Below are 26,587 nucleotides of genomic sequence, written 5' to 3'. Positions count from 1 at the left end.
CGACATGGAACTCTATTCCACATCAAGTAACTGACGAAAGCAGTAAAATCAGATTTTAAAAAACAGATACAAATACACCTCATGGAACAGCGGGGACTGTGAAGCAACACAAACATAGACACGTGTATATACACACACACATGATAACATACGCACTATATACACACACACATCATAACATACGCACTATATACACACACACATCATAACATACGCACTATATACACACACACACACATCATAACATACGCACTATATACACACACACACACATCATAACATACGCACTATACACACACACATCATAACATACGCACTATATACACACACACATCATAACATACGCACTATATACACACACACATCATAACATACGCACTATATACACACACACATCATAACATACGCACTATATACACACACACATCATAACATACGCACTATATACACACACACACATCATAACATACACACTATACACACACACATCATAACATACGCACTATACACACACACATCATAACATACGCACTATATACACACACACATCATAACATACGCACTATACACACACACACATCATAACATACGCACTATACACACACACACATCATAACATACGCACTATATACACACACACAATAACATACCCACTATACACACAAACACATCATAACATACCCACTATATACACACACATCATAACATACGCACTATACACACACACATCATAACATACGCACTATACACACACACACATCATAACATACGCACTATACACACACACACATCATAACATACGCACTATATACACACACACATCATAACATACGCACTATATACACACACACATCATAACATACGCACTATACACACACACACATCATAACATACGCACTATACACACACACACATCATAACATACGCACTATATACACACACAAATCATAACATACGCACTATACACACACACATCATAACATACGCACTATACACACACATCATAACATACGCACTATATACACACACACATCATAACATACGCACTATACACACACACATCATAACATACGCACTATATACACACACACATCATAACATACGCACTATATACACACACACATCATAACATACGCACTATATACACACACACATCATAACATACGCACTATACACACACACACATCATAACATACGCACTATACACACACACACACATCATAACATACGCACTATATACACACACACAATAACATACCCACTATACACACAAACACATCATAACATACCCACTATATACACACACATCATAACATACGCACTATACACACACACATCATAACATACGCACTATACACACACACACATCATAACATACGCACTATACACACACACACACATCATAACATACGCACTATATACACACACACATCATAACATACGCACTATATACACACACACATCATAACATACGCACTATACACACACACACACATCATAACATACGCACTATACACACACACACATCATAACATACGCACTATATACACACACAAATCATAACATACGCACTATACACACACACATCATAACATACGCACTATACACACACACATCATAACATACGCACTATATACACACACACATCATAACATACGCACTATATACACACACACATCATAACATACGCACTATATACACACACATCATAACATACGCACTATATACACACACACATCATAACATACGCACTATACACACACACACATCATAACATACGCACTATACACACACACACATCATAACATACGCACTATATACACACACACAATAACATACCCACTATACACACAAACACATCATAACATACCCACTATATACACACACACATCATAACATACGCACTATATACACACACACACATCATAACATACGCAATATATACACACACACATCATAACATACGCACTATATACACACACACATCATAACATACGCACTATACACACACACATCATAACATACGCACTATATACACACAAAACACACATCATAACATACGCACTATATACACACACACATCATAACATACGCACTATATACACACACACATCATAACATTCGTACTATATACACACACACATCATAACATACGCACTATATACACACACACATCATAACATACGCACTATACACACACACATCATAACATACGCACTATATACACACACACACACATCATAACATACGCACTATATACACACACACATCATAACATACGCACTATATACACACACACACATCATAACATTCGTACTATATACACACACACATCATAACATACGCACTATATACACACACACATCATAACATACGCAATATATACACACACACATCATAACATACGCACTATATACACACACACATCATAACATACGCACTATATACACACACACATCATAACATACGCACTATATACACACACACATCATAACATACGCACTATATACACACACACATCATAACATACGCACTATACACACACACATCATAACATACGCACTATATACACACACATCATAACATACGCACTATATACACACACACATCATAACATACGCACTATACACACACACATCATAACATACGCACTATATACACACACACATCATAACATACGCACTATATACACACACACATCATAACATACGCACTATATACACACACACATCATAACATACGCACTATATACACACACATCATAACATACGCACTATATACACACACACATCATAACATACGCACTATACACACACACATCATAACATACACACTATATACACACACACACACATCATAACATACGCACTATATACACACACACACATCATAACATACGCACTATATACACACACACATCATAACATACACACTATATACACACACACATCATAACATACGCACTATATACACACACACACACATCATAACATTCGCACTATATACACACACACATCATAACATACGCACTATATACACACACACATCATAACATACGCACTATATACACACACACACATCATAACATACGCACTATATACACACACACATCATAACATACGCACTATATACACACACACATCATAACATACGCACTATACACACACACATCATAACATACGCACTATATACACACACACACACATCATAACATACGCACTATATACACACACACATCATAACATACGCACTATATACACACACACACATCATAACATTCGTACTATATACACACACACATCATAACATACGCACTATATACACACACATCATAACATACGCACTATATACACACACACATCATAACATACGCACTATATACACACACACATCATAACATACGCACTATATACACACACACATCATAACATACGCACTATATACACACACACATCATAACATACGCACTATATACACACACACATCATAACATACGCACTATACACACACACATCATAACATACGCACTATATACACACACATCATAACATACGCACTATATACACACACACATCATAACATACGCACTATACACACACACATCATAACATACGCACTATATACACACACACATCATAACATACGCACTATATACACACACACATCATAACATACGCACTATATACACACACACATCATAACATACGCACTATATACACACACACATCATAACATACGCACTATATACACACACACATCATAACATACGCACTATATACACACACACATCATAACATACGCACTATACACACACACATCATAACATACACACTATATACACACACACACACATCATAACATACACACTATATACACACACACATCATAACATACGCACTATACACACACACACATCATAACATACACACTATATACACACACACATCATAACATACACACTATATACACACACACATCATAACATACACACTATATACACACACATCATAACATACGCACTATATACACACACATCATAACATACGCACTATACACACACATCATAACATACACACTATATACACACACACATCATAACATACACACTATATACACACACATCATAACATACACACTATATACACACACACATCATAACATACACACTATATACACACACACATCATAACATACACACTATATACACACACATCATAACATACACACTATATACACAAACACATCACAGGAGGTTGGTGACACCTTAATTTGTCGTGGTAACGACTGGAGTGGAACGAGTGGAATGTAACAAATACATCAAACACGTGGTTTCCAGGTGTTTGATACCCATTCCATTTGTAACTGTGAGGAACGACGCCGAGAGACGAGAAGCAGGTACAGGGAGAACATTTAATGAGCAATGGACATGAAACATGAAACAGGAAACAGGAAACAGGAAACATGACAGGCGTCTGGACCGGGGGAAGAAACAACGACATCACTGCTAACTCAGGGAACAAACGGGGAAGTTACAGAAATAGGGAAGGCAATCAACAAAGGGAGGGAGTCGAGGTGAGTCCAATGAGCGCTGCTGTGTGTAATGATGGTGACAGGTGTGCGTAATGAAGGGCAGCCTGGCGTCCTTGAAGACGCCAGAGAGGGAGAGCAGGGGCAGGTGTGACAGCGTCGTTCTAGCCATTATCCGCTTAGCAGACTCCTGTGGCACACAGTAGGTGGTAGTAGAGTAGAGGCCTGAAGAAACACACGTAATGTGGTGTGAATGTGTTCTAATGTTATTAAAATTGTAGAACTGCCTTCATTTTGAAGGACCCTAGGAAGAGTAGCTGCTGACTTGACAGGAACTAATGAGGATCCATAATAAACCCCAGGAAGAGTAGCTGCTGACTTGACAGGAACTAATGGGGATCCAAAACAAACCCCAAGAAGAGTAGCTGCTGACTTGGCAGGAACAAATGGGGATCCATAATAAACCCCAGGAAGAGTAGCTGCTGACTTGGCAGGAACTAATGAGGATCCAAAACAAACCCCAAGAAGAGTAGCAGCTGCCTTGGCAGGAACAAATGGGGATCCATAATATAGCCCAGGAGGAGTAGCTGCTGCCTTAGCAGGAACAAATGGGGATCCATAATAAACCCCAGGAAGAGTAGCTGCTGCCTTAGCAGGAACTAATGGGGATCCATAATAAACCCCAGGAAGAGTAGTTGCTGCCTTGGCAGGAACCAATGGGGATCCATAATATAGCCCAGGAGGAGTAGCTGCTGCCTTAGCAGGAACAAATGGGGATCCATAATAAACCCCAGGAAGAGTAGTTGCTGCCTAAGCAGGAACTAATGGGGATCCAAAACAAACCCCAAGAAGAGTAGCTGCTGTCTTAGCAGGAACTAATGGGGATCCATAATAAACCCCAGGAAGAGTAGCTGCTGCCTAAGCAGGAACTAATGGGGATCCATAATAAACCACAGGAAGAGTAGCTGCTGCCTTAGCAGGAACTAATGGGGATCCAAAACAAACCCCAAGAAGAGTAGCTGCTGTCTTAGCAGGAACTAATGGGGATCCATAATAAACCCCAGGAAGAGTAGCTGCTGCCTAAGCAGGAACTAATGGGGATCCATAATAAACCCCAGGAAGAGTAGCTGCAGCCTTGGCAGGAACCAATGGGGATCCATAATAAACCCCAGGAAGAGTAGCTGCAGCCTTGGCAGGAACTAATGGGGATCCATAATAAACCCCAGGAAGAGTAGCTGTGCCTTGGCAGGAACCAATTAGGATCCATAATAAACCCCAGGAAGAGTAGCTGCTGCCTTGGCAGGAACTAACGGGGATCCATGATAAACCACAGGAAGAGTAGCTGCTGCCTTGGCAGGAACTAATGGGGATCCATAATAAACCACAGGAAGAGTAGCTGCTGCCTTGGCAGGAACTAATGGGGATCCATAATAAACCCCAGGAAGAGTAGCTGCTGCCTTGGCAGGAACCAATGGGGATCCATAATAAATCACAGGAAGAGTAGCTGCTGCCTTGGCAGGAACTAATGGGGATCCATAATAAACCCCAGGAAGAGTAGCTGCTGCCTTGGCAGGAACTAACGGGGATCCATAATAAACCACAGGAAGAGTAGCTGCTGCCTTGGCAGGAACCAATGGGGATCCATAATAAACCACAGGAAGAGTAGCTGCTGCCTTGGCAGGAACTAATGGGGATCCATAATAAACCACAGGAAGAGTAGCTGCTGCCTTGGCAGGAACCAATGGGGATCCATAATAAATACAAAGACAAATGTGAAACCAAGCAGACCAAATGAAACAAATTAAAATGTAACAAATAATCAAACTCTTATTGGAACTTCAGCTCAAAACTACGTGTGAAAACGCCCCAAAGTCAAATATACCTTTAGTATTAAACTACCCAAACAAAACATTGCCTTACTTATATGTTAATAAGCCCATGCCAAATAATACATTTGTAATCCAAAATACCAACGTGTTCAAACAAGCCCCTTAACTCCTGTCTCGCACAAAGATATTGAGTCAATCCAATCCCTTTCCTGCAGTTTGCTTAGCTTGAGGGGGAAAGAAAAGCACCCATTAACACAACCATGAATGAAAACACAGTAACCAGGAAAGGCAGAGAAACACTAAGCTGTCTCCAGTTCTTAAAGTTCAGGTATTTACAATGGCTCATGAATATCAAGATAGACATGCTCCTAGCAGTTTGACCTTTCTGTCAAAGACTTTGTTTGGAGTGTTGACATTTCTATGAAGACATACAGCTACTATAATAGTCTTAGGTTATATATCCATGTTGCTATAGCTACTATAATGGTATTAGTTAGGTTATATATCCATGTTGCTTTAGCTACTATAATAATCTTAGGTTATCTCTCCATGTTGCTATAGCTACTACAATAGTCTTAGGTCATATCTCCATGTTGCTATAGCTACTACAATAGTCTTAGGTCATATCTCCATGTTGCTATAGCTACTATAATAGTCTTAGGTTATATCTCCATGTTGCTTTAGCTACTATAATAATCTTAGGTTATCTCTCCATGTTGCTATAGCTACTACAATAGTCTTAGGTTATCTCTCCATGTTGCTATAGCTACTACAATAGTCTTAGGTCATATCTCCATGTTGCTATAGCTACTACAATAGTCTTAGGTCATATCTCCATGTTGCTATAGCTACTATAATAGTCTTAGGTTATCTCTCCATGTTGCTATAGCTACTATAATGGTATTAGTTAGGTTATATATCCATGTTGCTTTAGCTACTATAATGGTCTTAGGTTATATATCCATGTTGCTATAGCTACTATAATAGTCTTAGGTTATATATCCATGTTGCTATAGCTACTATAATAGTCTTAGTTAGGTTATATCTCCATGTTGCTATAGCTACTATAATAGTCTTAGGTTATATCTCCATGTTGCTATAGCTACTATAATAGTCTTAGGTTGTATCTCCATGTTGCTATAGCTACTATAATAGTCTTAGGTTATATCTCCATGTTGCTATAGCTACTATAATAGTCTTAGTTTGGTTATATCTCCATGTTGCTATAGCTACTATAATAGTCTTAGTTAGGTTATATCTCCATGTTGCTATAGCTACTATAATAGTCTTAGTTAGGTTATATCTCCATGTTGCTATAGCTACTATAATAGTCTTAGTTTGGTTATATCTCCATGTTGCTATAGCTACTATAATAGTCTTAGGTTATATCTCCATGTTGCTATAGCTACTATAATAGTCTTAGGTTATATCTCCATGTTGCTATAGCTACTATAATAGTCTTAGGTTATCTCTCCATGTTGCTATAGCTACTATAATAGTCTGAGGTTATATCTCCATGTTGCTATAGATCCTTCAGAACTATGAAGAGAATGGCCCATCTCAACCGGTGAATAACTCCTCTCTGTGTCCCAAATGGCATCCTACATTATATATATATATATATTCCCTCATTCCCCATGGGCCCTGGTTAAAATGAGTGCACTAAATAGGGAATATGAGCCCTGGTTAAAATGAGTGCACTAAATAGGGAATAGGGGCCCAAGGTTAAAATGAGTGCACTAAATAGGGAATATGGGCCGAGGTTAAAATGAGTGCACTAAATAGGGAATAGGGTGCCATTTGGGACACAATTCCTCACTCAGCTCAAGGCCTAGAAGGGATTTATTTTTGCTGAGTTCTACCACTCTTTTCCATCTTTTTCTTTCAAATGAGAAACAATTGATATTCATGTGGTTTATTTAAGGAGATGTGGATCCTCATTAAGATTGCAATAAGGTATAATTAAAAACAGTTTGTTTTGGTTGTTATAAACAGTGTGTGGAGTGCTGACTAGCCACTTTACTCATGTGGGGGAGGCTGACAACGCTCTGGTGGGTAACAGAGAAGAAAAGCGAAGAGAACAAAATCTTCACCTCTAGTTCATATGAAAACTCTCTGTGGGACACACCTAAGCCAGGGATGGGCAACTTTGATAGGGGTGGGGGCCACAAAAAACAACACCACTCATCCTGAGGGGACGCAGTGGCTCGTGGGTCTGGGTACCATCGTCAACCACCCTCAGAGCATCTTAGCAACTCCCCTCGTGACAGAGAGAAGAATAAAGCATGTTTTAAAGTGCAGTTAGCCATCCCTGCCCTGAACCTTATTAAACACAAACTGTAATAGTACATTTCCTTGGAGTCAAACATGATGCACCTACATTTGTTGGAAAAACAAGTGTTTGACGAATACATTCCAGCGAGATATTATAATTTTGTGTCATCTCTACCAAAAACAAAGATGAGGAAAATGGCTTTAAGAGACGTTTTAAGACCAGTAACTACAGAATTAAAATAACTCAAGATGGCCGCCGGTCAACTCACCACGGAACGTTGTCCTAAACCAATGGGAGTGTCAGTTGCAGTTCTGCTCACCATAACATGTTATACTCATTCTGATTTGATGAGCAGGATTCCTGGCATACGGGGCGGCAGGTAGCCTAGTGGTTAGCGCGTTGGACTAGTAACCGGAAAGGTTGCTGGATCGAATCACTGAGCTGAAAGTCTGTTGTTCTGCCCCTGAGCAAGGCAGTTAACCCACTGTTCCCCGGGTGCTGTGGATGTTGATTAAGTCAGCCCCCCACACCTCTCTGATTCAGAGGGGTTGGGTTAAATGTAGAAGACACATTTCAGTTGAATATGTTCAGTTGGACAACTGGCTCGGTATCCCCCTTTTCCTAGTACTGGTGTAAAAAGTCCTTTCAATGGAGATTCTCAATTGACCTGTTTTTGAAATGTTTTTTTGTTTTTGTTCTAAGACGAGGCTTAATTTGTGTCTGGGAAACCTTCCCAAATGATTCTGTGCTCACCATAACAGGTTCCTTGCTGTGTGTAGTAGCCTTGGTCACAGTCTGGGACACAGAGTCCATCTCTGAGGAGGTGAGACGGGTCAGAACACCACACACAGTCCTGCTGGCTCGGCCCTGAGCACACTGAACAGGATGCATGGCAACCTGGGGGAGAGATAGAGAGAAATATATATAGAGAGGGGGGAGAGAGAGAGAGAGAGAGAGAGAGAGAGAGAGAGAGAGAGAGAGAGAGAGATAGATAGATAGATGGTGAGAAAGAGAGAAGAAAAATATAAATATGGAAGAGATCATACACTGTAGAATATACTGTAGGTTATACTGTAGGATATACTGTAGGATATACTGTAGGATATACTGTAGGATCTACTGTAGGATATACTGTAGGATACACTGTACGATATACTGTAGGATATACTGTCTCAACTAACATCAAGGCGGTGGCCCGTTCCTGTAGGTTCATGCTCTACAACATCCGCAGAGTACGACCCTGCCTCACACAGGAAGCGGCGCAGGTCCTAATCCAGGCACTTGTCATCTCCCGTCTGGATTACTGCAACTCGCTGTTGGCTGGGCTCCCTGCCTGTGCCATTAAACCCCTACAACTCATCCAGAACGCCGCAGCCCGTCTGGTGTTCAACCTTCCCAAGTTCTCTCACGTCACCCCGCTCCTCCGCTCTCTCCACTGGCTTCCAGTTGAAGCTCGCATCCGCTACAAGACCATGGTGCTTGCCTACGGAGCTGTGAGGGGAACGGCACCTCAGTACCTCCAGGCTCTGATCAGGCCCTACACCCAAACAAGGGCACTGCACTGTAGGATACACTGTAGGATATACTGTAGGATCTACTGTAGGATATACTGTAGGATCTACTGTAGGATATACTGTAGGATATAATGTAGGATCTACTGTAGGATCTACTGTAGGATACACTGTAGGATATACTGTAGGATCTACTGTAGGATATACTGTAGGATCTACTGTAGGATCTACTGTAGGATACACTGTAGGATATACTGTAGGATACACTGTAGGATACACTGTAGGATATAATGTAGGATACACTGTAGGATATAATGTAGGATACACTGTAGGATATACTGTAGGATATACTGTAGGATATACTGTAGGATACACTGTAGGATACACTGTAGGATCTACTGTAGGATATACTGTAGGATATAATGTAGGATCTACTGTAGGATCTACTGTAGGATACACTGTAGGATATACTGTAGGATATAATGTAGGATACACTGTAGGATACACTGTAGGATATAATGTAGGATACACTGTAGGATATACTGTAGGATATACTGTAGGATATACTGTAGGATACACTGTAGGATACACTGTAGGATACACTGTACGATACACTGTAGGATACACTGTAGGATATACTGTAGGATATAAGGTAGGATACACTGTAGGATACACTGTAGGATATACTGTAGGATATACTGTAGGATCTACTGTAGGATATACTGTAGCATCTACTGTAGGATATACTGTAGGATATAATGTAGGATCTACTGTAGGATCTACTGTAGGATACACTGTAGGATATACTGTAGGATATAATGTAGGATACACTGTAGGATACACTGTAGGATACACTGTAGGATACACTGTAGGATATACTGTAGGATATACTGTAGGATATACTGTAGGATACACTGTAGGATATACTGTAGGATACACTGTAGGATACACTGTAGGATATAATGTAGGATATACTGTAGGATATACTGTAGGATCTACTGTAGGATATACTGTAGGATCTACTGTAGGATCTACTGTAGGATACACTGTAGGATATACTGTAGGATACACTGTAGGATACACTGTAGGATATAATGTAGGATACACTGTAGGATATAATGTAGGATACACTGTAGGATATACTGTAGGATATACTGTAGGATATACTGTAGGATACACTGTAGGATACACTGTAGGATCTACTGTAGGATATACTGTAGGATATACTGTAGGATACACTGTAGGATCTACTGTAGGATACACTGTAGGATATACTGTAGGATATAAGGTAGGATACACTGTAGGATACACTGTAGGATATACTGTAGGATATACTGTAGGATCTACTGTAGGATATACTGTAGGATCTACTGTAGGATATACTGTAGGATATAATGTAGGATCTACTGTAGGATCTACTGTAGGATACACTGTAGGATATACTGTAGGATATAATGTAGGATACACTGTAGGATCTACTGTAGGATATACTGTAGGATATAATGTAGGATACACTGTAGGATATACTGTAGGATATACTGTAGGATATACTGTAGGATACACTGTAGGATACACTGTAGGATATACTGTAGGATACACTGTATTATACACTGTAGGATATAATGTAGGATATACTGTAGGATATACTGTAGGATATACTGTAGGATCTACTGTAGGATATACTGTAGGATCTACTGTAGGATACACTGTAGGATATACTGTAGGATACACTGTAGGATATACTGTAGGATACACTGTAGGATATACTGTAGGATATAATGTAGGATACACTGTAGGATACACTGTAGGATATACTGTAGGATATAATGTAGGATACACTGTAGGATACACTGTAGGATATACTGTAGGATATACTGTAGGATATACTGTAGGATACACTGTAGGATCTACTGTAGGATATACTGTAGGATATAATGTAGGATCTACTGTAGGATCTACTGTAGGATACACTGTAGGATATACTGTAGGATATAATGTAGGATACACTGTAGGATACACTGTAGGATATAATGTAGGATACACTGTAGGATATACTGTAGGATATACTGTAGGATATACTGTAGGATACACTGTAGGATACACTGTAGGATACACTGTACGATACACTGTAGGATACACTGTAGGATATACTGTAGGATATAAGGTAGGATACACTGTAGGATATACTGTAGGATATACTGTAGGATATACTGTAGGATACACTGTAGGATACACTGTAGGATCTACTGTAGGATATACTGTAGGATATAATGTAGGATCTACTGTAGGATCTACTGTAGGATACACTGTAGGATATACTGTAGGATATAATGTAGGATACACTGTAGGATACACTGTAGGATATAATGTAGGATACACTGTAGGATATACTGTAGGATATACTGTAGGATATACTGTAGGATACACTGTAGGATACACTGTAGGATATACTGTAGGATACACTGTAGGATACACTGTAGGATATAATGTAGGATATACTGTAGGATATACTGTAGGATATACTGTAGGATATACTGTAGGATATACTGTAGGATATACTGTAGGATACACTGTAGGATATACTGTAGGATATACTGTAGGATACACTGTAGGATATACTGTAGGATACACTGTAGGATACACTGTAGGATATAATGTAGGATACACTGTAGGATATACTGTAGGATATACTGTAGGATATACTGTAGGATACACTGTAGGATATACTGTAGGATATACTGTAGGATACACTGTAGGATATACTGTAGGATACACTGTACGATACACTGTAGGATACACTGTAGGATATACTGTAGGATATACTGTAGGATCTACTGTAGGATCTACTGTAGGATCTACTGTAGGATACACTGTAGGATATACTGTAGGATATACTGTAGGATCTACTGTAGGATATACTGTAGGATATAATGTAGGATCTACTGTAGGATCTACTGTAGGATACACTGTAGGATATACTGTAGGATATAATGTAGGATACACTGTAGGATCTACTGTAGGATATACTGTAGGATATAATGTAGGATACACTGTAGGATATACTGTAGGATATACTGTAGGATATACTGTAGGATACACTGTAGGATACACTGTAGGATATATTGTAGGATACACTGTATTATACACTGTAGGATATAATGTAGGATATACTGTAGGATATACTGTAGGATATACTGTAGGATCTACTGTAGGATATACTGTAGGATCTACTGTAGGATCTACTGTAGGATACACTGTAGGATATACTGTAGGATATACTGTAGGATACACTGTAGGATATACTGTAGGATACACTGTAGGATACACTGTAGGATATAATGTAGGATACACTGTAGGATATACTGTAGGATACACTGTAGGATATACTGTAGGATACACTGTAGGATATACTGTAGGATACACTGTAGGATATACTGTAGGATACACTGTAGGATACACTGTAGGATATACTGTAGGATACACTGTAGGATACACTGTAGGATATACTGTAGGATATACTGTAGGATCTACTGTAGGATCTACTGTAGGATCTACTGTAGGATACACTGTAGGATATACTGTAGGATATACTGTAGAATACACTGTAGAATACACTGTAGGATCTACTGTAGAATACACTGTAGGATATATTGTAGGATCTACTGTAGGATACACTGTAGGATATAATGTAGGATCTACTTTCTTTCTTTTAAGTATGCTCTCTAATTCTCTCTTTCTCTCTTTCTTTCTTTCTTTTTCTTTCTCTCGGAGGACCTGAACCCTAGGATCATGCCTCAGGACTACCTGGCCTGATGACTCATTGCTGGCTCCAGTCCACCTGGTCATGCTGCTGCTCCAGTTTCAACTGTTCTGCCTGCGGCTATGGAACCCTGACCTGTTCACCGGACGTGCTACCTGTCCCAGACCTGCTGTTTTGACTTTATAAATACATTTGATTGATTGATTGATTCAGCATCTAGATCATGTGTCAAAATCATTCCACAAAGGCACGAGTGGCTGCTGGTTTTCGCTCATCCCTTGTACTTGATTGATGAATTAAGGTCACTAATTAGTTAGGATATCACCTCACCTGGTTGTCTAGGACAAAAACCCGCAGACACTCGGCCCTTCGTGGACTGAGTTTAACACCCCTGATCTAAAATGTTAATTATAATCCATAGAATCATTCACATTTTCTGTTGCTGCAGGATTATGTTCCTGCTGTAGCAAACTGGCTCAAATTAAGATCCTACATCTGTAGGCAGAAACTCTCTCTGGATGGGGAAACAAACCAGGAAGAGAAACAGAACCTCTCTCTGGATGGTGAAGCAAACCAGGAAGAGAAACATAACCTCTCTCTGGATGGTGAAGCAAACCAGGAAGAGAAACATAACCTCTCTCTGGATGGTGAACCAAACCAGGAAGAGAAACAGAACCTCTCTCTGGATGGTGAACCAAACCAGGAAGAGAAACATAACCTCTCTCTGGATGGTGAACCAAACCAGGAAGAGAAAAATAAGCTCTCTCTGGATGGTGAACCAAACCAGGAAGAGAAACAGAACCTCTCTCTGGATGGTGAACCAAACCAGGAAGAGAAACAGAACCTCTCTCTGGATGGTGAACCAAACCAGGAAGAGAAACAGAACCTCTCTCAGGGTGGTGAACCAAACCAGGAAGAGAAACAGAACCTCTCTCAGGGTGGTGAACCAAACCAGGAAGAGAAACAGAACCTCTCTCAGGGTGGTGAACCAAACCAGGAGGAGAAACAGAACCTCTCTCAGGGTGGTGAACCAAACCAGGAAGAGAAACAGAACCTCTCTCAGGGTGGTGAACCAAACCAGGAGGAGAAACAGAACCTCTCTCAGGGTGGTGAACCAAACCAGGAAGAGAAACAGAACCTCTCTCAGGGTGGTGAACCAAACCAGGAAGAGAAACAGAACCTCTCTCAGGGTGGTGAACCAAACCAGGAGGAGAAACAGAACCTCTCTCAGGGTGGTGAACCAAACCAGGAAGAGAAACAGAACCTCTCTCAGGGTGGTGAACCAAACCAGGAAGAGAAACAGAACCTCTCTCAGGGTGGTGAACCAAACCAGGAAGAGAAACAGAACCTCTCTCAGGGTGGTGAACCAAACCAGGAAGAGAAACAGAACCTCTCTCAGGGTGGTGAACCAAACCAGGAAGAGAAACAGAACCTCTCTCAGGGTGGTGAACCAAACCAGGAGGAGAAACAGAACCTCTCTCAGGGTGGTGAACCAAACCAGGAAGAGAAACAGAACCTCTCTCTGGATGGTGAACCAAACCAGGAGGTAAACAGAACCAGAGGTCACTTGGGGCGGCGGGGTAGCCTAGTGGTTAGAGTGTTGGACTAGTAACCGAAAGGTTCAAATCCCTGAGCTGACAAGGTACAAATCTGTCGTTCTGCCCTTGAACAGGCAGTTAACCCACTGTTCCTAGGCCGTCATTGAAAATAAGAATGTGTTCTTAACTGACTTGCCTAGTTAAATAAAGGTAAAATAAAAAACTGTGTGAGCAAGCTTATTAAACTATGTGTGACTATAAATATTTGTATGTGTTTAGTATTTTAAGGGGTAAGTCCTTGGCTGTGACCCCATCCTCAGATTTCCAATTCACACACTTGTAAAAAAATATATATATTTAACGAGGCAAGTCAGTTAAGAACAAATTCTTATTTTCAATGACGGTCTACCCGGGAACAATGGGTTAATTGCCTTGTTCAGGGGCAGAACGACAGATTTTTACCTTGTCAGCTCGGGGATTCAATCTAGCAACCTTTCGGACACTGGACCAACGCTCTAACCACTAGGCTGCCTGACGCCTCTTCACTCTAACAACTAGGCTACCTGCCGCCTCTTCACTCTAACCACTAGGCTGCCTGCCGCCTCTTCACTCTAACAACTAGGCTACCTGCCGCCTCTTCACTCTAACAACTAGGCTACCTGCCGCCTCTACACTCTAACCACTAGGCTGCCTGCCGCCTCTTCACTCTAACAACTAGGCTACCTGCCGCCTCTACACTCTAACCACTAGGCTACCTGCCGCCTCTTCACTCTAACCACTAGGCTACCTGTCGCCTCTACACTCTAACCACTAGGCTACCTGCCGCCCCTACACTCTAACCACTAGGCTACCTGCCATCCCTACGCTCTAACCACTAGGCTACCTGCCGCCTCTACACTCTAACCACTAGGCTACCTGCCGCCTCTTCACTCTAACAACTAGGCTACCTGCCGCCTCTACACTCTAACCACTAGGCTACCTGGCGCCTCTTCACTCTAACAACTAGGCTACCTGCCGCCTCTTCACTCTAACAACTAGGCTACCTGCCGCCTCTTCACTCTAACAACTAGGCTACCTGCCGCCTCTACACTCTAACAACTAGGCTACCTGCCCCTCTTCACTCTAACAACTAGGCTACCTGCCGCCTCTACACTCTAACCACTAGGCTGCCTGCCGCCTCTTCACTCTAACAACTAGGCTACCTGCCGCCTCTACACTCTAACCACTAGGCTACCTGCCGCCTCTTCACTCTAACCACTAGGCTACCTGCCGCCTCTTCACTCTAACAACTAGGCTACCTGCCGCCTCTTCACTCTAACAACTAGGCTACCTGCCGCCTCTACACTCTAACCACTAGGCTGCCTGCCGCCTCTTCACTCTAACAACTAGGCTACCTGCCGCCTCTACACTCTAACCACTAGGCTACCTGCCGCCTCTTCACTCTAACAACTAGGCTACCTGCCGCCTCTTCACTCTAACAACTAGGCTACCTGCCGCCTCTTCACTCTAACAACTAGGCTACCTGCCGCCTCTTCACTCTAACCACTAGGCTACCTGCCGCCTCTACACTCTAACCACTAGGCTGCCTGCCGCCTCTTCACTCGAGCCACTAGGCTACCTGCCGCCTCTACACTCTAACCACTAGGCTATCTGCCGCCTCTACACTCTAACCACTAGGCCACCTGCCGCCCCTACACTCTAACCACTAGGCTACCTGCCGTCCCTACGCTCTAACCACTAGGCTACCTGTTGCCCCATTGTGTAGTGTGGAAATAGGTCAGTTCTGAGAGGGAGTGACGGCAGGGCAGTAGTTGATTCTAGTACAGCCAGAGACTTCATAAACCGGGTGTGAAGGAAGGAGAACTCTGGGGACCAAATGCAGACAGAGCAATGCAGAGAGTTCTTAAAGAAAACACACACACACACAAGCATGCACACACACACACACACACACACACACACACACACACACACACACACACACACACACACACACACACACACACACACACACACACACACACACACACACCCCATTCTGTGTGAAAAGTTTATCTCAGCTGGTAATCAGTTTGAGGTACCGCAAAGGAGAGATGGACATAACAATTGACGCTGTTACAATTATGTGGAATAACCAATCACGAAGGGGCATCTCCAGCTGTGAAGTCTATAGAACGTTCCAGAGAACCACGCTGAATGTGGCTGTACATCAAATGTTGCAATGGTAAAACATTTGAACCAATTTGGGAATTTTGACAACATTACCGTCATTTCAACGCACTCGTCACATTATCTAGACAAGCTGCATGAGGAGCAGGACCCACTGACTCACTACATTGTTCTGTTATCCAGACAGCTGCATGTGGAGCAGGACCCACTGACTCACTACATTGTTCTATTATCCAGACAGCTGCATGTGGAGCAGGACCCACTGACTCACTACATTGTTCTATTATCCAGACAGCTGCATGTGGAGCAGGACCCACTGACTCACTACATTGTTCTGTTATCCAGACAGCTGCATGTGGAGCAGGACCCACTGACTCACTACATTGTTCTGTTATCCAGACAGCTGCATGAGGAGCAGGACCCACTGACTCACTACGTTGTTCTATTATCCAGACAGCTGCATGAGGAGCAGGACCCACTGACTCACTACATTGTTCTGTTATCCAGACAGCTGCATGTGGAGCAGGACCCACTGACTCACTACATTGTTCTGTTATCCAGACAGCTGCATGAGGAGCAGGACCCACTGACTCACTACATTGTTCTATTATCCAGACAGCTGCATGTGGAGCAGGACCCACTGACTCACTACATTGTTCTATTATCCAGACAGCTGCATGTGGAGCAGGACCCACTGACTCACTACATTGTTCTATTATCCAGACAGCTGCATGTGGAGCAGGACCCACTGACTCACTACATTGTTCTATTATCCAGACAGCTGCATGTGGAGCAGGACCCACTGACTCACTACATTGTTCTATTATCCAGACAGCTGCATGTGGAGCAGGACCCACTGACTCACTACATTGTTCTGTTATCCAGACAGCTGCATGTGGAGCAGGACCCACTGACTCACTACATTGTTCTGTTATCCAGACAGCTGCATGTGGAGCAGGACCCACTGACTCACTACATTGTCTATTACCCAGACAGCTGCTGGTCACTCTGAACTGATTGGGACAGCTGCTGGTCACTCTGAACTGATTGGGACAGCTGCTGGTCACTCTGAACTGATTGGGACAGCTGCTGGTCACTCCGAACTGATTGGGACAGCTGCTGGTCACTATGAACTGATTGGGACCCACTGACTCACTCACTACATTGTTATGTTATCCAGACAGCTGCTGGTCACTCTGAACTGATTGGGACAGCTGCTGGTCACTCTGAACTGATTGGGACAGCTGCTGGTCACTCTGAACTGATTGGGACAGCTGCTGGTCACTCCGAACTGATTGGGACAGCTGCTGGTCACTATGAACTGATTGGGACAGCTGCTGGTCACTCTGAACTGATTGGGACAGCTGATGGTCACTCTGAACTGATTGGGACAGCTGCTGGTCACTCTGAACTGATTAGGACAGCTGCTGGTCACTCTGAACTGATTGGGACAGCTGCTGGTCACTCTGAACTGATTGGGACAGCTGCTGGTCACTCCGAACTGATTGGGACAGCTGCTGGTCACAATGAACTGATTGGGACATCTGCATGAGGAGCAGGACCCACTGACTCACTACATTGTTCTGTTATCCAGACAGCTGCTGGTCACTCTGAACTGATTGGGACAGCTGCTGGTCACTCTGAACTGATTGGGACATCTGCATGAGGAGCAGGACCCACTGACTCACTACATTGTTCTGTTATCCAGACAGCTGCTGGTCACTCTGAACTGATTGGGACAGCTGCTGGTTACTCTGAACTGATTGGGACAGCTGCTGGTCACTCTGAACTGATTGGGACAGCTGCTGGTCACTCTGAACTGATTGGGACAGCTGCTGGTCACTCTGAACTGATTGGGACAGCTGCTGGTCACTCTGAACTGATTGGGACAGCTGCTGGTCACTCTGAACTGATTGGGACAGCTGCTGGTCACTCTGAACTGATTGGGACAGCTGCTGGTCACTCTGAACTGATTGGGACAGCTGCTGGTCACTCTGAACTGATTAGGACAGCTGCTGGTCACTCTGAACTGATTAGGACAGCTGCATGTGGAGCAGGACCCACTGACTCACTACATTGTTCTGTTATCCAGACAACTGCTGGTCACTCTGAACTGATTGGGACAGCTGCTGGTTACTCTGAACTGATTGGGACAGCTGCTGGTCACACTGAACTGATTGGGACAGCTGCTGGTCACACTGAACTGATTGGGACAGCTGCTGGTCACTCTGAACTGATTGGGACAGCTCATGAGGACTCTTAAATATCTGTTGACTCTAGTGGACTCTTAAATATCTGTTGACTGTAGTGGACTCTTAAATATCTGTTGACTGTAGTGGACTCTTAAATATCTGTTGACTCTAGTGGACTCTTAAATATCTGTTGACTCTAGTGGACTCTTAAATATCTGTTGACTCTAGTGGACTCTTAAATATCTGTTGACTCTAGTGGACTCTTAAATATCTGTTGACTGTAGTGGACTCTTAAATATCTGTTGACTGTAGTGGACTCTTATGTCTAAAGACGCTTTTATTTGTACCCGCGAGAGTAAAAAGAGTAAAATGTCTCTTCTCAGCACTTACAGCCAATGTTCTACTCTGAGATGTTTTTGTGGATACAGGCCCAGGCCTCCACTCAAGCCTTTTGCCATCCAGCCAGCCTGCAGATATAAAGCTTTACTTACAAAGCCTCATCTAAGGAAATAATTGAAGCTGATGAAAAATGTATCACCACATTGGAGAAAAACAAGATTCTATTTTGGGTTCTCGTGGAGTGTGACAGTTGAACTAAGCTCATGAGGCATTTATAAGTTATATTCTTCATGAATCAATGGATATACAGCACCAGCTGTATACGTTTGGATACACCTACTCATTCAAAGGTTTTTCTTTATTTTTACTATTTTCTACATTGTAGAATAATAGTGAAGACACAACAACGATGTACATAACACATATGGAATCATGTAGTAACCAAAAAAGTGTTAAATAAATCAAAACATTTTTTTTTTACTACTATCCCCAAGGTTTGGAAGGAGGCCTATGTACTCCCCCTAATCTGACGATTATATCTACTATCCCCAAGGTTGGGAAGGAGGCCTATGTCCTCCCCCTAACCTGACGATTATATCTACTATCCCCAAGGTTTGGAAGGAGGCCCATGTACTCCCCCTTAACCTGACGATTATATCTACTATCCCCAAGGTTTGGAAGGAGGCCCATGTACTACCACTAACCTGACGATTATATCTACTATCCCCAAGGTTTGGAAGGAGGCCTATGTCCTCCCCTTAACCTGACGATTATATCTACTATCCCCAAGGTTTGGAAGGAGGCCTATGTCCTCCCCTTAACCTGACGATTATATCTACTATCCCCAAGGTTTGGAAGGAGGCCTATGTCCTCCCCTTAACCTGACGATTATATCTACTATCCCCAAGGTTTGGAAGGAGGCCTATGTCCTCCCCTTAACCTGACGATTATATCTACTATCCCCAAGGTTGGGAAGGAGGCCCATGTACTCCCCTTAACCTGACGATTATATCTACTATCCCCAAGGTTTGGAAGGAGGCCCATGTACTCCCCCTTAACCTGACGATTATATCTACTATACCCAAGGTTTGGAAGGAGGCCCATGTACTGCCCCTAACCTGACGATTATATCTGGTACTACTATTCCCAAGGTTTGGAAGGAGGCCCATGTACTCCCCTAACCTGACGATTATATCTACTATCCCCAAGGTTTGGAAGGAGGCCCATGGACTCCCCTAACCTGACGATTATATCTGGTACTACTATTCCCAAGGTTTGGAAGGAGGCCCATGTACTGCCCCTAACCTGATGATTATATCTACTATCCCCAAGGTTTGTAAGGAGGCCTATGTACTACCACTAACCTGACGATTATATCTACTATCCCCAAGGTTTGGAAGGAGGCCCATGTACTGCCCCTAACCTGATGATTATATCTACTATCCCCAAGGTTGGGAAGGAGGCCCATGTACTCCCCCTAACCTGATGATTATATCTACTATCCCCAAGGTTTGGAAGGAGGCCTATGTAGCCTACCCCTAACCTGACGATTATATCTACTATCCCCAAGGTTTGGAAGGAGGTCCATGTACTCCCCTTAACCTGACGATTATATCTACTATCCCCAAGGTTTGGAAGGAGGCCTATGTCCTCCCCTTAACCTGACGATTATATCTACTATCCCCAAGGTTTGGAAGGAGGCCTATGTCCTCCCCTTAACCTGACGATTATATCTACTATCCCCAAGGTTTGGAAGGAGGCCCATGTACTACCACTAACCTGACGATTATATCTACTATCCCTAAGGTTTGGAAGGAGGCCCATGTACTGCCCCTAACCTGATGATTATATCTACTATCCCCAAGGTTGGGAAGGAGGCCCATGTATTCCCCTTAACCTGATGATTATATCTACTATCCCCAAGGTTTGGAAGGAGGCCTATGTAGCCTACCCCTAACCTGACGATTATATCTACTATCCCCAAGGTTTGGAAGGAGGCCCATGTACTCCCCTTAACCTGACGATTATATCTACTATCCCCAAGGTTTGGAAGGAGGCCCATGTACTCCCCTTAACCTGACGATTATATCTACTATCCCCAAGGTTTGGAAGGAGGCCCATGTACTCTCCCTTCACAAAGGTGAATAATTATAGGCCTATTTCTAAACTTTCTTGCCTAGCTAAAACATTAGAATCCTTGAACAATTCTCGGCTAGGAACTTTGAAATGTATTCTACATGTACATCTGTTGGGTTTTAGACCAGGTCATAGCTCTATCTCTGCTGCATCTCTACTTGTTAATGATGTGCTTAACCGTATGGATAAAAGGCAACACTGTGCTGCTCATCTTCATTGACCTGTCAAAGGCTTCCAATACTGTTGATCACTCACTGCTAATTCAGAGCCTTGCCTCAATTGACCTAGACCAGGCTGCGTGTAAAACTGGTTTAAAAAGGACTTGAAAGACACAACTCTACTGAACACTACTGTATCTACTGATGGGGTTAAATCAGGTTTCCTGTATATTACGAAAGGTGTCCCGCAGGGGTCGATTCTGGGTCCTGTATTTTTTTACTGTTTATATTAACAATATTGAATATCTGTAAAACAAATGTAATCTCGCATTTGTATGCCGATGATACTGTTGTGTATTCTATTACCCCCACGGTTGACCAGGCTCTATATGAACTACAGTCTGCCTTCATTGTATTACAAAAACATTAAATTGACCTGAATATAGTACTGAATGCAGATAAAACTAAGTATATGTTGTTCTCTAGGGAGGATAAAAATAACTCTGATGATTTAATGTCCTTTGGATGGTGTCCATATTGATCGTGTCCCTGCTTACAAATGTCTGGGCATCTGGATAGATGAAAAGCTGTCTTTTGAAAAAGCATATTGATGAGTTAATTAAAAAGCTGAGAACAAAAAATGGGCTTCTTCTATAGAAATAGGTCAGGCCTCTCACTAAGTAGTAGAAGGAGAGGAGAAGACGTGAGGGGAGAAGAGGGGATGAGGACAGGATGAGTGGAGAGGAGAAGAGGTGAGAGGAGAGGAGAAGAGGGGATGATGAGAGAAGATGAGAAGAGGGGATGAGGAGAGGATGAGAGGAGAAGAGGGGATGAGGAGAGGATGAGAGGAGATGAGAAGAGGATATGAGAGGAGAGGAGAAGAGGGGATAAGGAGAGGATGAGAGGAGATGAGAAGAGGGGATGAGAGGAGAGGATAAGAGGGGATGAGAGGAGATGAGAAGAGGGGATGAGAGGAGAAGAGAAGAGGTGAGAAGAGAAGCAGGATGATGAGAGGATGAGAGGGGAGGGTGAGAGGGGAAGGTGAGATGACAGGAGAGGGAGAAGAGGGAATGAGATGAGAAGATGGGATGATGATATGGTGAGGAGATGAGAAGAGGGGATGAGGAGAGAATGAGAGGAGAAGAGGGGAGGAGAGGAGAAGAGGATGAGATGAAAGGAGAGGAGAAGCGGGGATGAGGAGAGGATGAGAGGAGAGGATGAGATGAAAGGAGAGGAGAGGAGAAGTGGGGATAAGGAGAGGAGAAGTGGGGAGGATGAGATGAGATGAAAGGAGAGGAGAAGAGGAGAGGAGAAGAGGAGAAGAGGAGAGGAGAAGAGGAGAGGAGAAGAGGAGAGGAGAAGAGGGGAGGAGAAGAGGATGAGATGAGATGAAAGGAGAGGAGAAGAGGAGAGGAGAAGAGGAGAGGAGAAGAGGATGAGATGAGATGAAAGGAGAGGAGAAGAGGAGAGGAGAAGAGGAGAGGAGAAGAGGAGAGGAGAAGAGGGGAGGAGAAGAGGATGAGATGAGATGAAAGGAGAGGAGAAGAGGAGAGGAGAAGAGAAGAGAAGAGAAGAGAAGAGGAGAGGAGAAGAGGAGAGGAGAAGAGGGGAGGAGAAGAGGATGAGATGAGATGAAAGGAGAGGAGAAGAGGGGAGGAGAAGAGGAGAGGAGAAGAGGATGAGATGAGATGAAAGGAGAGGAGAAGAGGGGAGGAGAAGAGGATGAGATGAGATGAAAGGAGAGGAGAAGTGGGGAGGATGAGAGGAGAAGAGGGGAGGAGAGGAGAAGAGGAGAGTAGAAGTGGGGAGGAGAAGAGGATGAGATGAGATGAAAGGAGAGGAGAAGAGGAGAGGAGAAGAGGAGAGGAGAGGAGAAGAGGAGAGGAGAAGAGGAGAGGATGAGATGAAAGAAGAGGAGAGGATGAGATGAGATGAAAGGAGAAGAGAAGAGGAGAGGAGAAGAGGAGAGGAGAAGAGGAGAGGATGAGATGAGATGAAAGGAGAGGAGAAGAGGATGAGATGAGATGAAAGGAGAGGAGAAGAGGAGATGATGAGATGAAAGGAGAGGAGAAGAGGGGAGGAGAAGAGGATGAGATGAGATGAAAGGAGAGGAGAAGAGGAGAGGATGACATGAAAGGAGAGGAGAAGAGGGGAGGAGAAGAGGATGAGATGAGATGAAAGGAGAGGAGAAGAGGAGAGGATGAGATGAGATGAAAGGAGAGGAGAAGAGGATGAGATGAGATGAAAGGAGAGGAGAAGAGGAGAGGAGAAGAGGAGAGGATGAGATGAGATGAAAGGAGAGGAGAAGAGGAGAGGAGAAGAGGAGAGGATGAGATGAGATGAAAGGAGAGGAGAAGAGGAGAGGAGAAGAGGAGAGGATGAGATGAAAGGAGAGGAGAAGAGGAGAGGATGAGATGAAAGGAGAGGAGAAGAGGAGAGGATGAGGTGAGATGAAAGGAGAGGAGAAGAGGATGAGATGAGATGAAAGGAGAGGAGAAGAGGAGATGATGAGATGAAAGGAGAGGAGAAGAGGAGAGGATGAGATGAAAGGAGAGGAGAAGAGGAGAGGAGAAGAGGATGAGATGAGATGAAAGGAGAGGAGAAGAGGAGAGGATGAGATGAGATGAAAGGAGAGGAGAAGAGGATGAGATGAGATGAAAGGAGAGGAGAAGAGGAGATGATGAGATGAAAGGAGAGGAGAAGAGGAGAGGATGAGATGAAAGGTGAGGAGAAGAGGATGAGATGAAAGGAGAGGAGAAGTGGGGATGAGGAGAGGATGAGATGAGAGGATGAGGAGAAGAGGGGAGAGGAGAAGAGGGGAGAAGAGAAGAGGGGATGAGGAGAGCAGAAGTGGAGATGAGGAGGGTAGAATGAGGTTCCTTGGCACAATGAGTGGTCATGAGTGGGTGGGCTCATGATGTAGGACTGATCTACTGGCGTGATGAGGGACGGAGAGCAGCGTTACTGGGTCTTGTGCCGTATGGATGCTGAGTGATTTATTCTGAATGTATCTTTGGCTAAAGACGAGTAAGTACAGTAAGAAAGTACATTTTGACAGACTGCCTAAATCTATGGTTCTGTACGGTTTGGAGATTACAGACCCACATTTCCGACCCATATTCCCCGACTTACAAGTCCTTCACACTCAGTCCTCCCCAGAGGATGCATGTTACTGGAGAAAGCACCAGCCTAAACCATTCTAATGGGCTACTGAGAAGAGAGGAGCCCATTAGAGCCCTCTGTCTGCCTGCCAGAGGTCCAGTCTGGAGTTAGACTGGTAATTACTGGGGGTGGTCCAGTCTGGTAATTACTGGGAGAGGTCCAGTCTGGAGGTAGACTGGTAATTACTGGGAGTGGTCCAATCTGGTAATTACTGGGAGAGTTCCAGTCTGGAGGTAGACTGGTAATTACTGGGAGAGGTCCAGTCTGGAGGTAGACTGGTAATTACTGGGAGTGGTCCAGTCTGGAGGTAGACTGGTAATTACTGGGAGAGGTCCAGTCTGGAGGTAGACTGGTAATTACTGGGAGAGGTCCAGTCTAGAGGTAGACTGGTAATTACTGGGAGAGGTCCAGTCTGGAGGTAGACTGGTAATTACTGGGAGAGGTCCAGTCTGGAGGTAGACTGGTAATTACTGGGAGAGGTCCAGTCTGGAGGTAGACTGGTAATTACTGGGAGAGGTCCAGTCTGGAGGTAGACTGGTAATTACTGGGAGTGGTCCAGTCTGGAGGTAGACTGGTAATTACTGGGAGAGGTCCAGTCTGGAGGTAGACTGGTAATTACTGGGAGAGGTCCAGTCTGGAGGTAGACTGGTAATTACTGGGAGTGGTCCAGTCTGGAGGTAGACTGGTAATTACTGGGAGAGGTCCAGTCTGGAGGTAGACTGGTAATTACTGGGAGAGGTCCAGTCTGGAGGTAGACTGGTAATTACTGGGAGAGGTCCAGTCTGGAGGTAGACTGGTGATTACTGGGAGAGGTCCAGTCTGGAGGTAGACTGGTAATTACTGGGAGAGGTCCAGTCTAGAGGTAGACTGGTAGTTACTGGGATAGGTCCAGTCTGGTAATTACTGGGAGAGGTCCAGTCTGCAGGTAGACTGGTAATTACTGGGAGAGGTCCAGTCTTGAGGTAGACTGGTAATTACTGGGAGAGGTCCA

The 26,587-nt window shown here is 43.3% G+C and overlaps 1 protein-coding gene across 1 annotated transcript in view; it reads right to left on the bottom strand.

Annotated features, from left to right (window-relative positions):
- LOC118379418 (extracellular matrix organizing protein FRAS1-like) overlaps positions 1-26,587 on the bottom strand; it is a 420,646-nt gene that overhangs the window by 210,484 nt on the left and 183,575 nt on the right. Inside the window, 1 exon segment of the mRNA XM_052479627.1 lies at positions 9,385-9,528. Coding sequence (XP_052335587.1) covers positions 9,385-9,528 — 144 coding nt within the window.

Source organism: Oncorhynchus keta, chromosome 25, assembly GCF_023373465.1.
Source record: "Oncorhynchus keta strain PuntledgeMale-10-30-2019 chromosome 25, Oket_V2, whole genome shotgun sequence".
Taxonomy (NCBI): Eukaryota; Metazoa; Chordata; class Actinopteri; order Salmoniformes; family Salmonidae; genus Oncorhynchus; species Oncorhynchus keta.
Note: the sequence above shows the minus strand (reverse complement) of the source record. Positions and strands in the feature narration are given on the sequence as shown.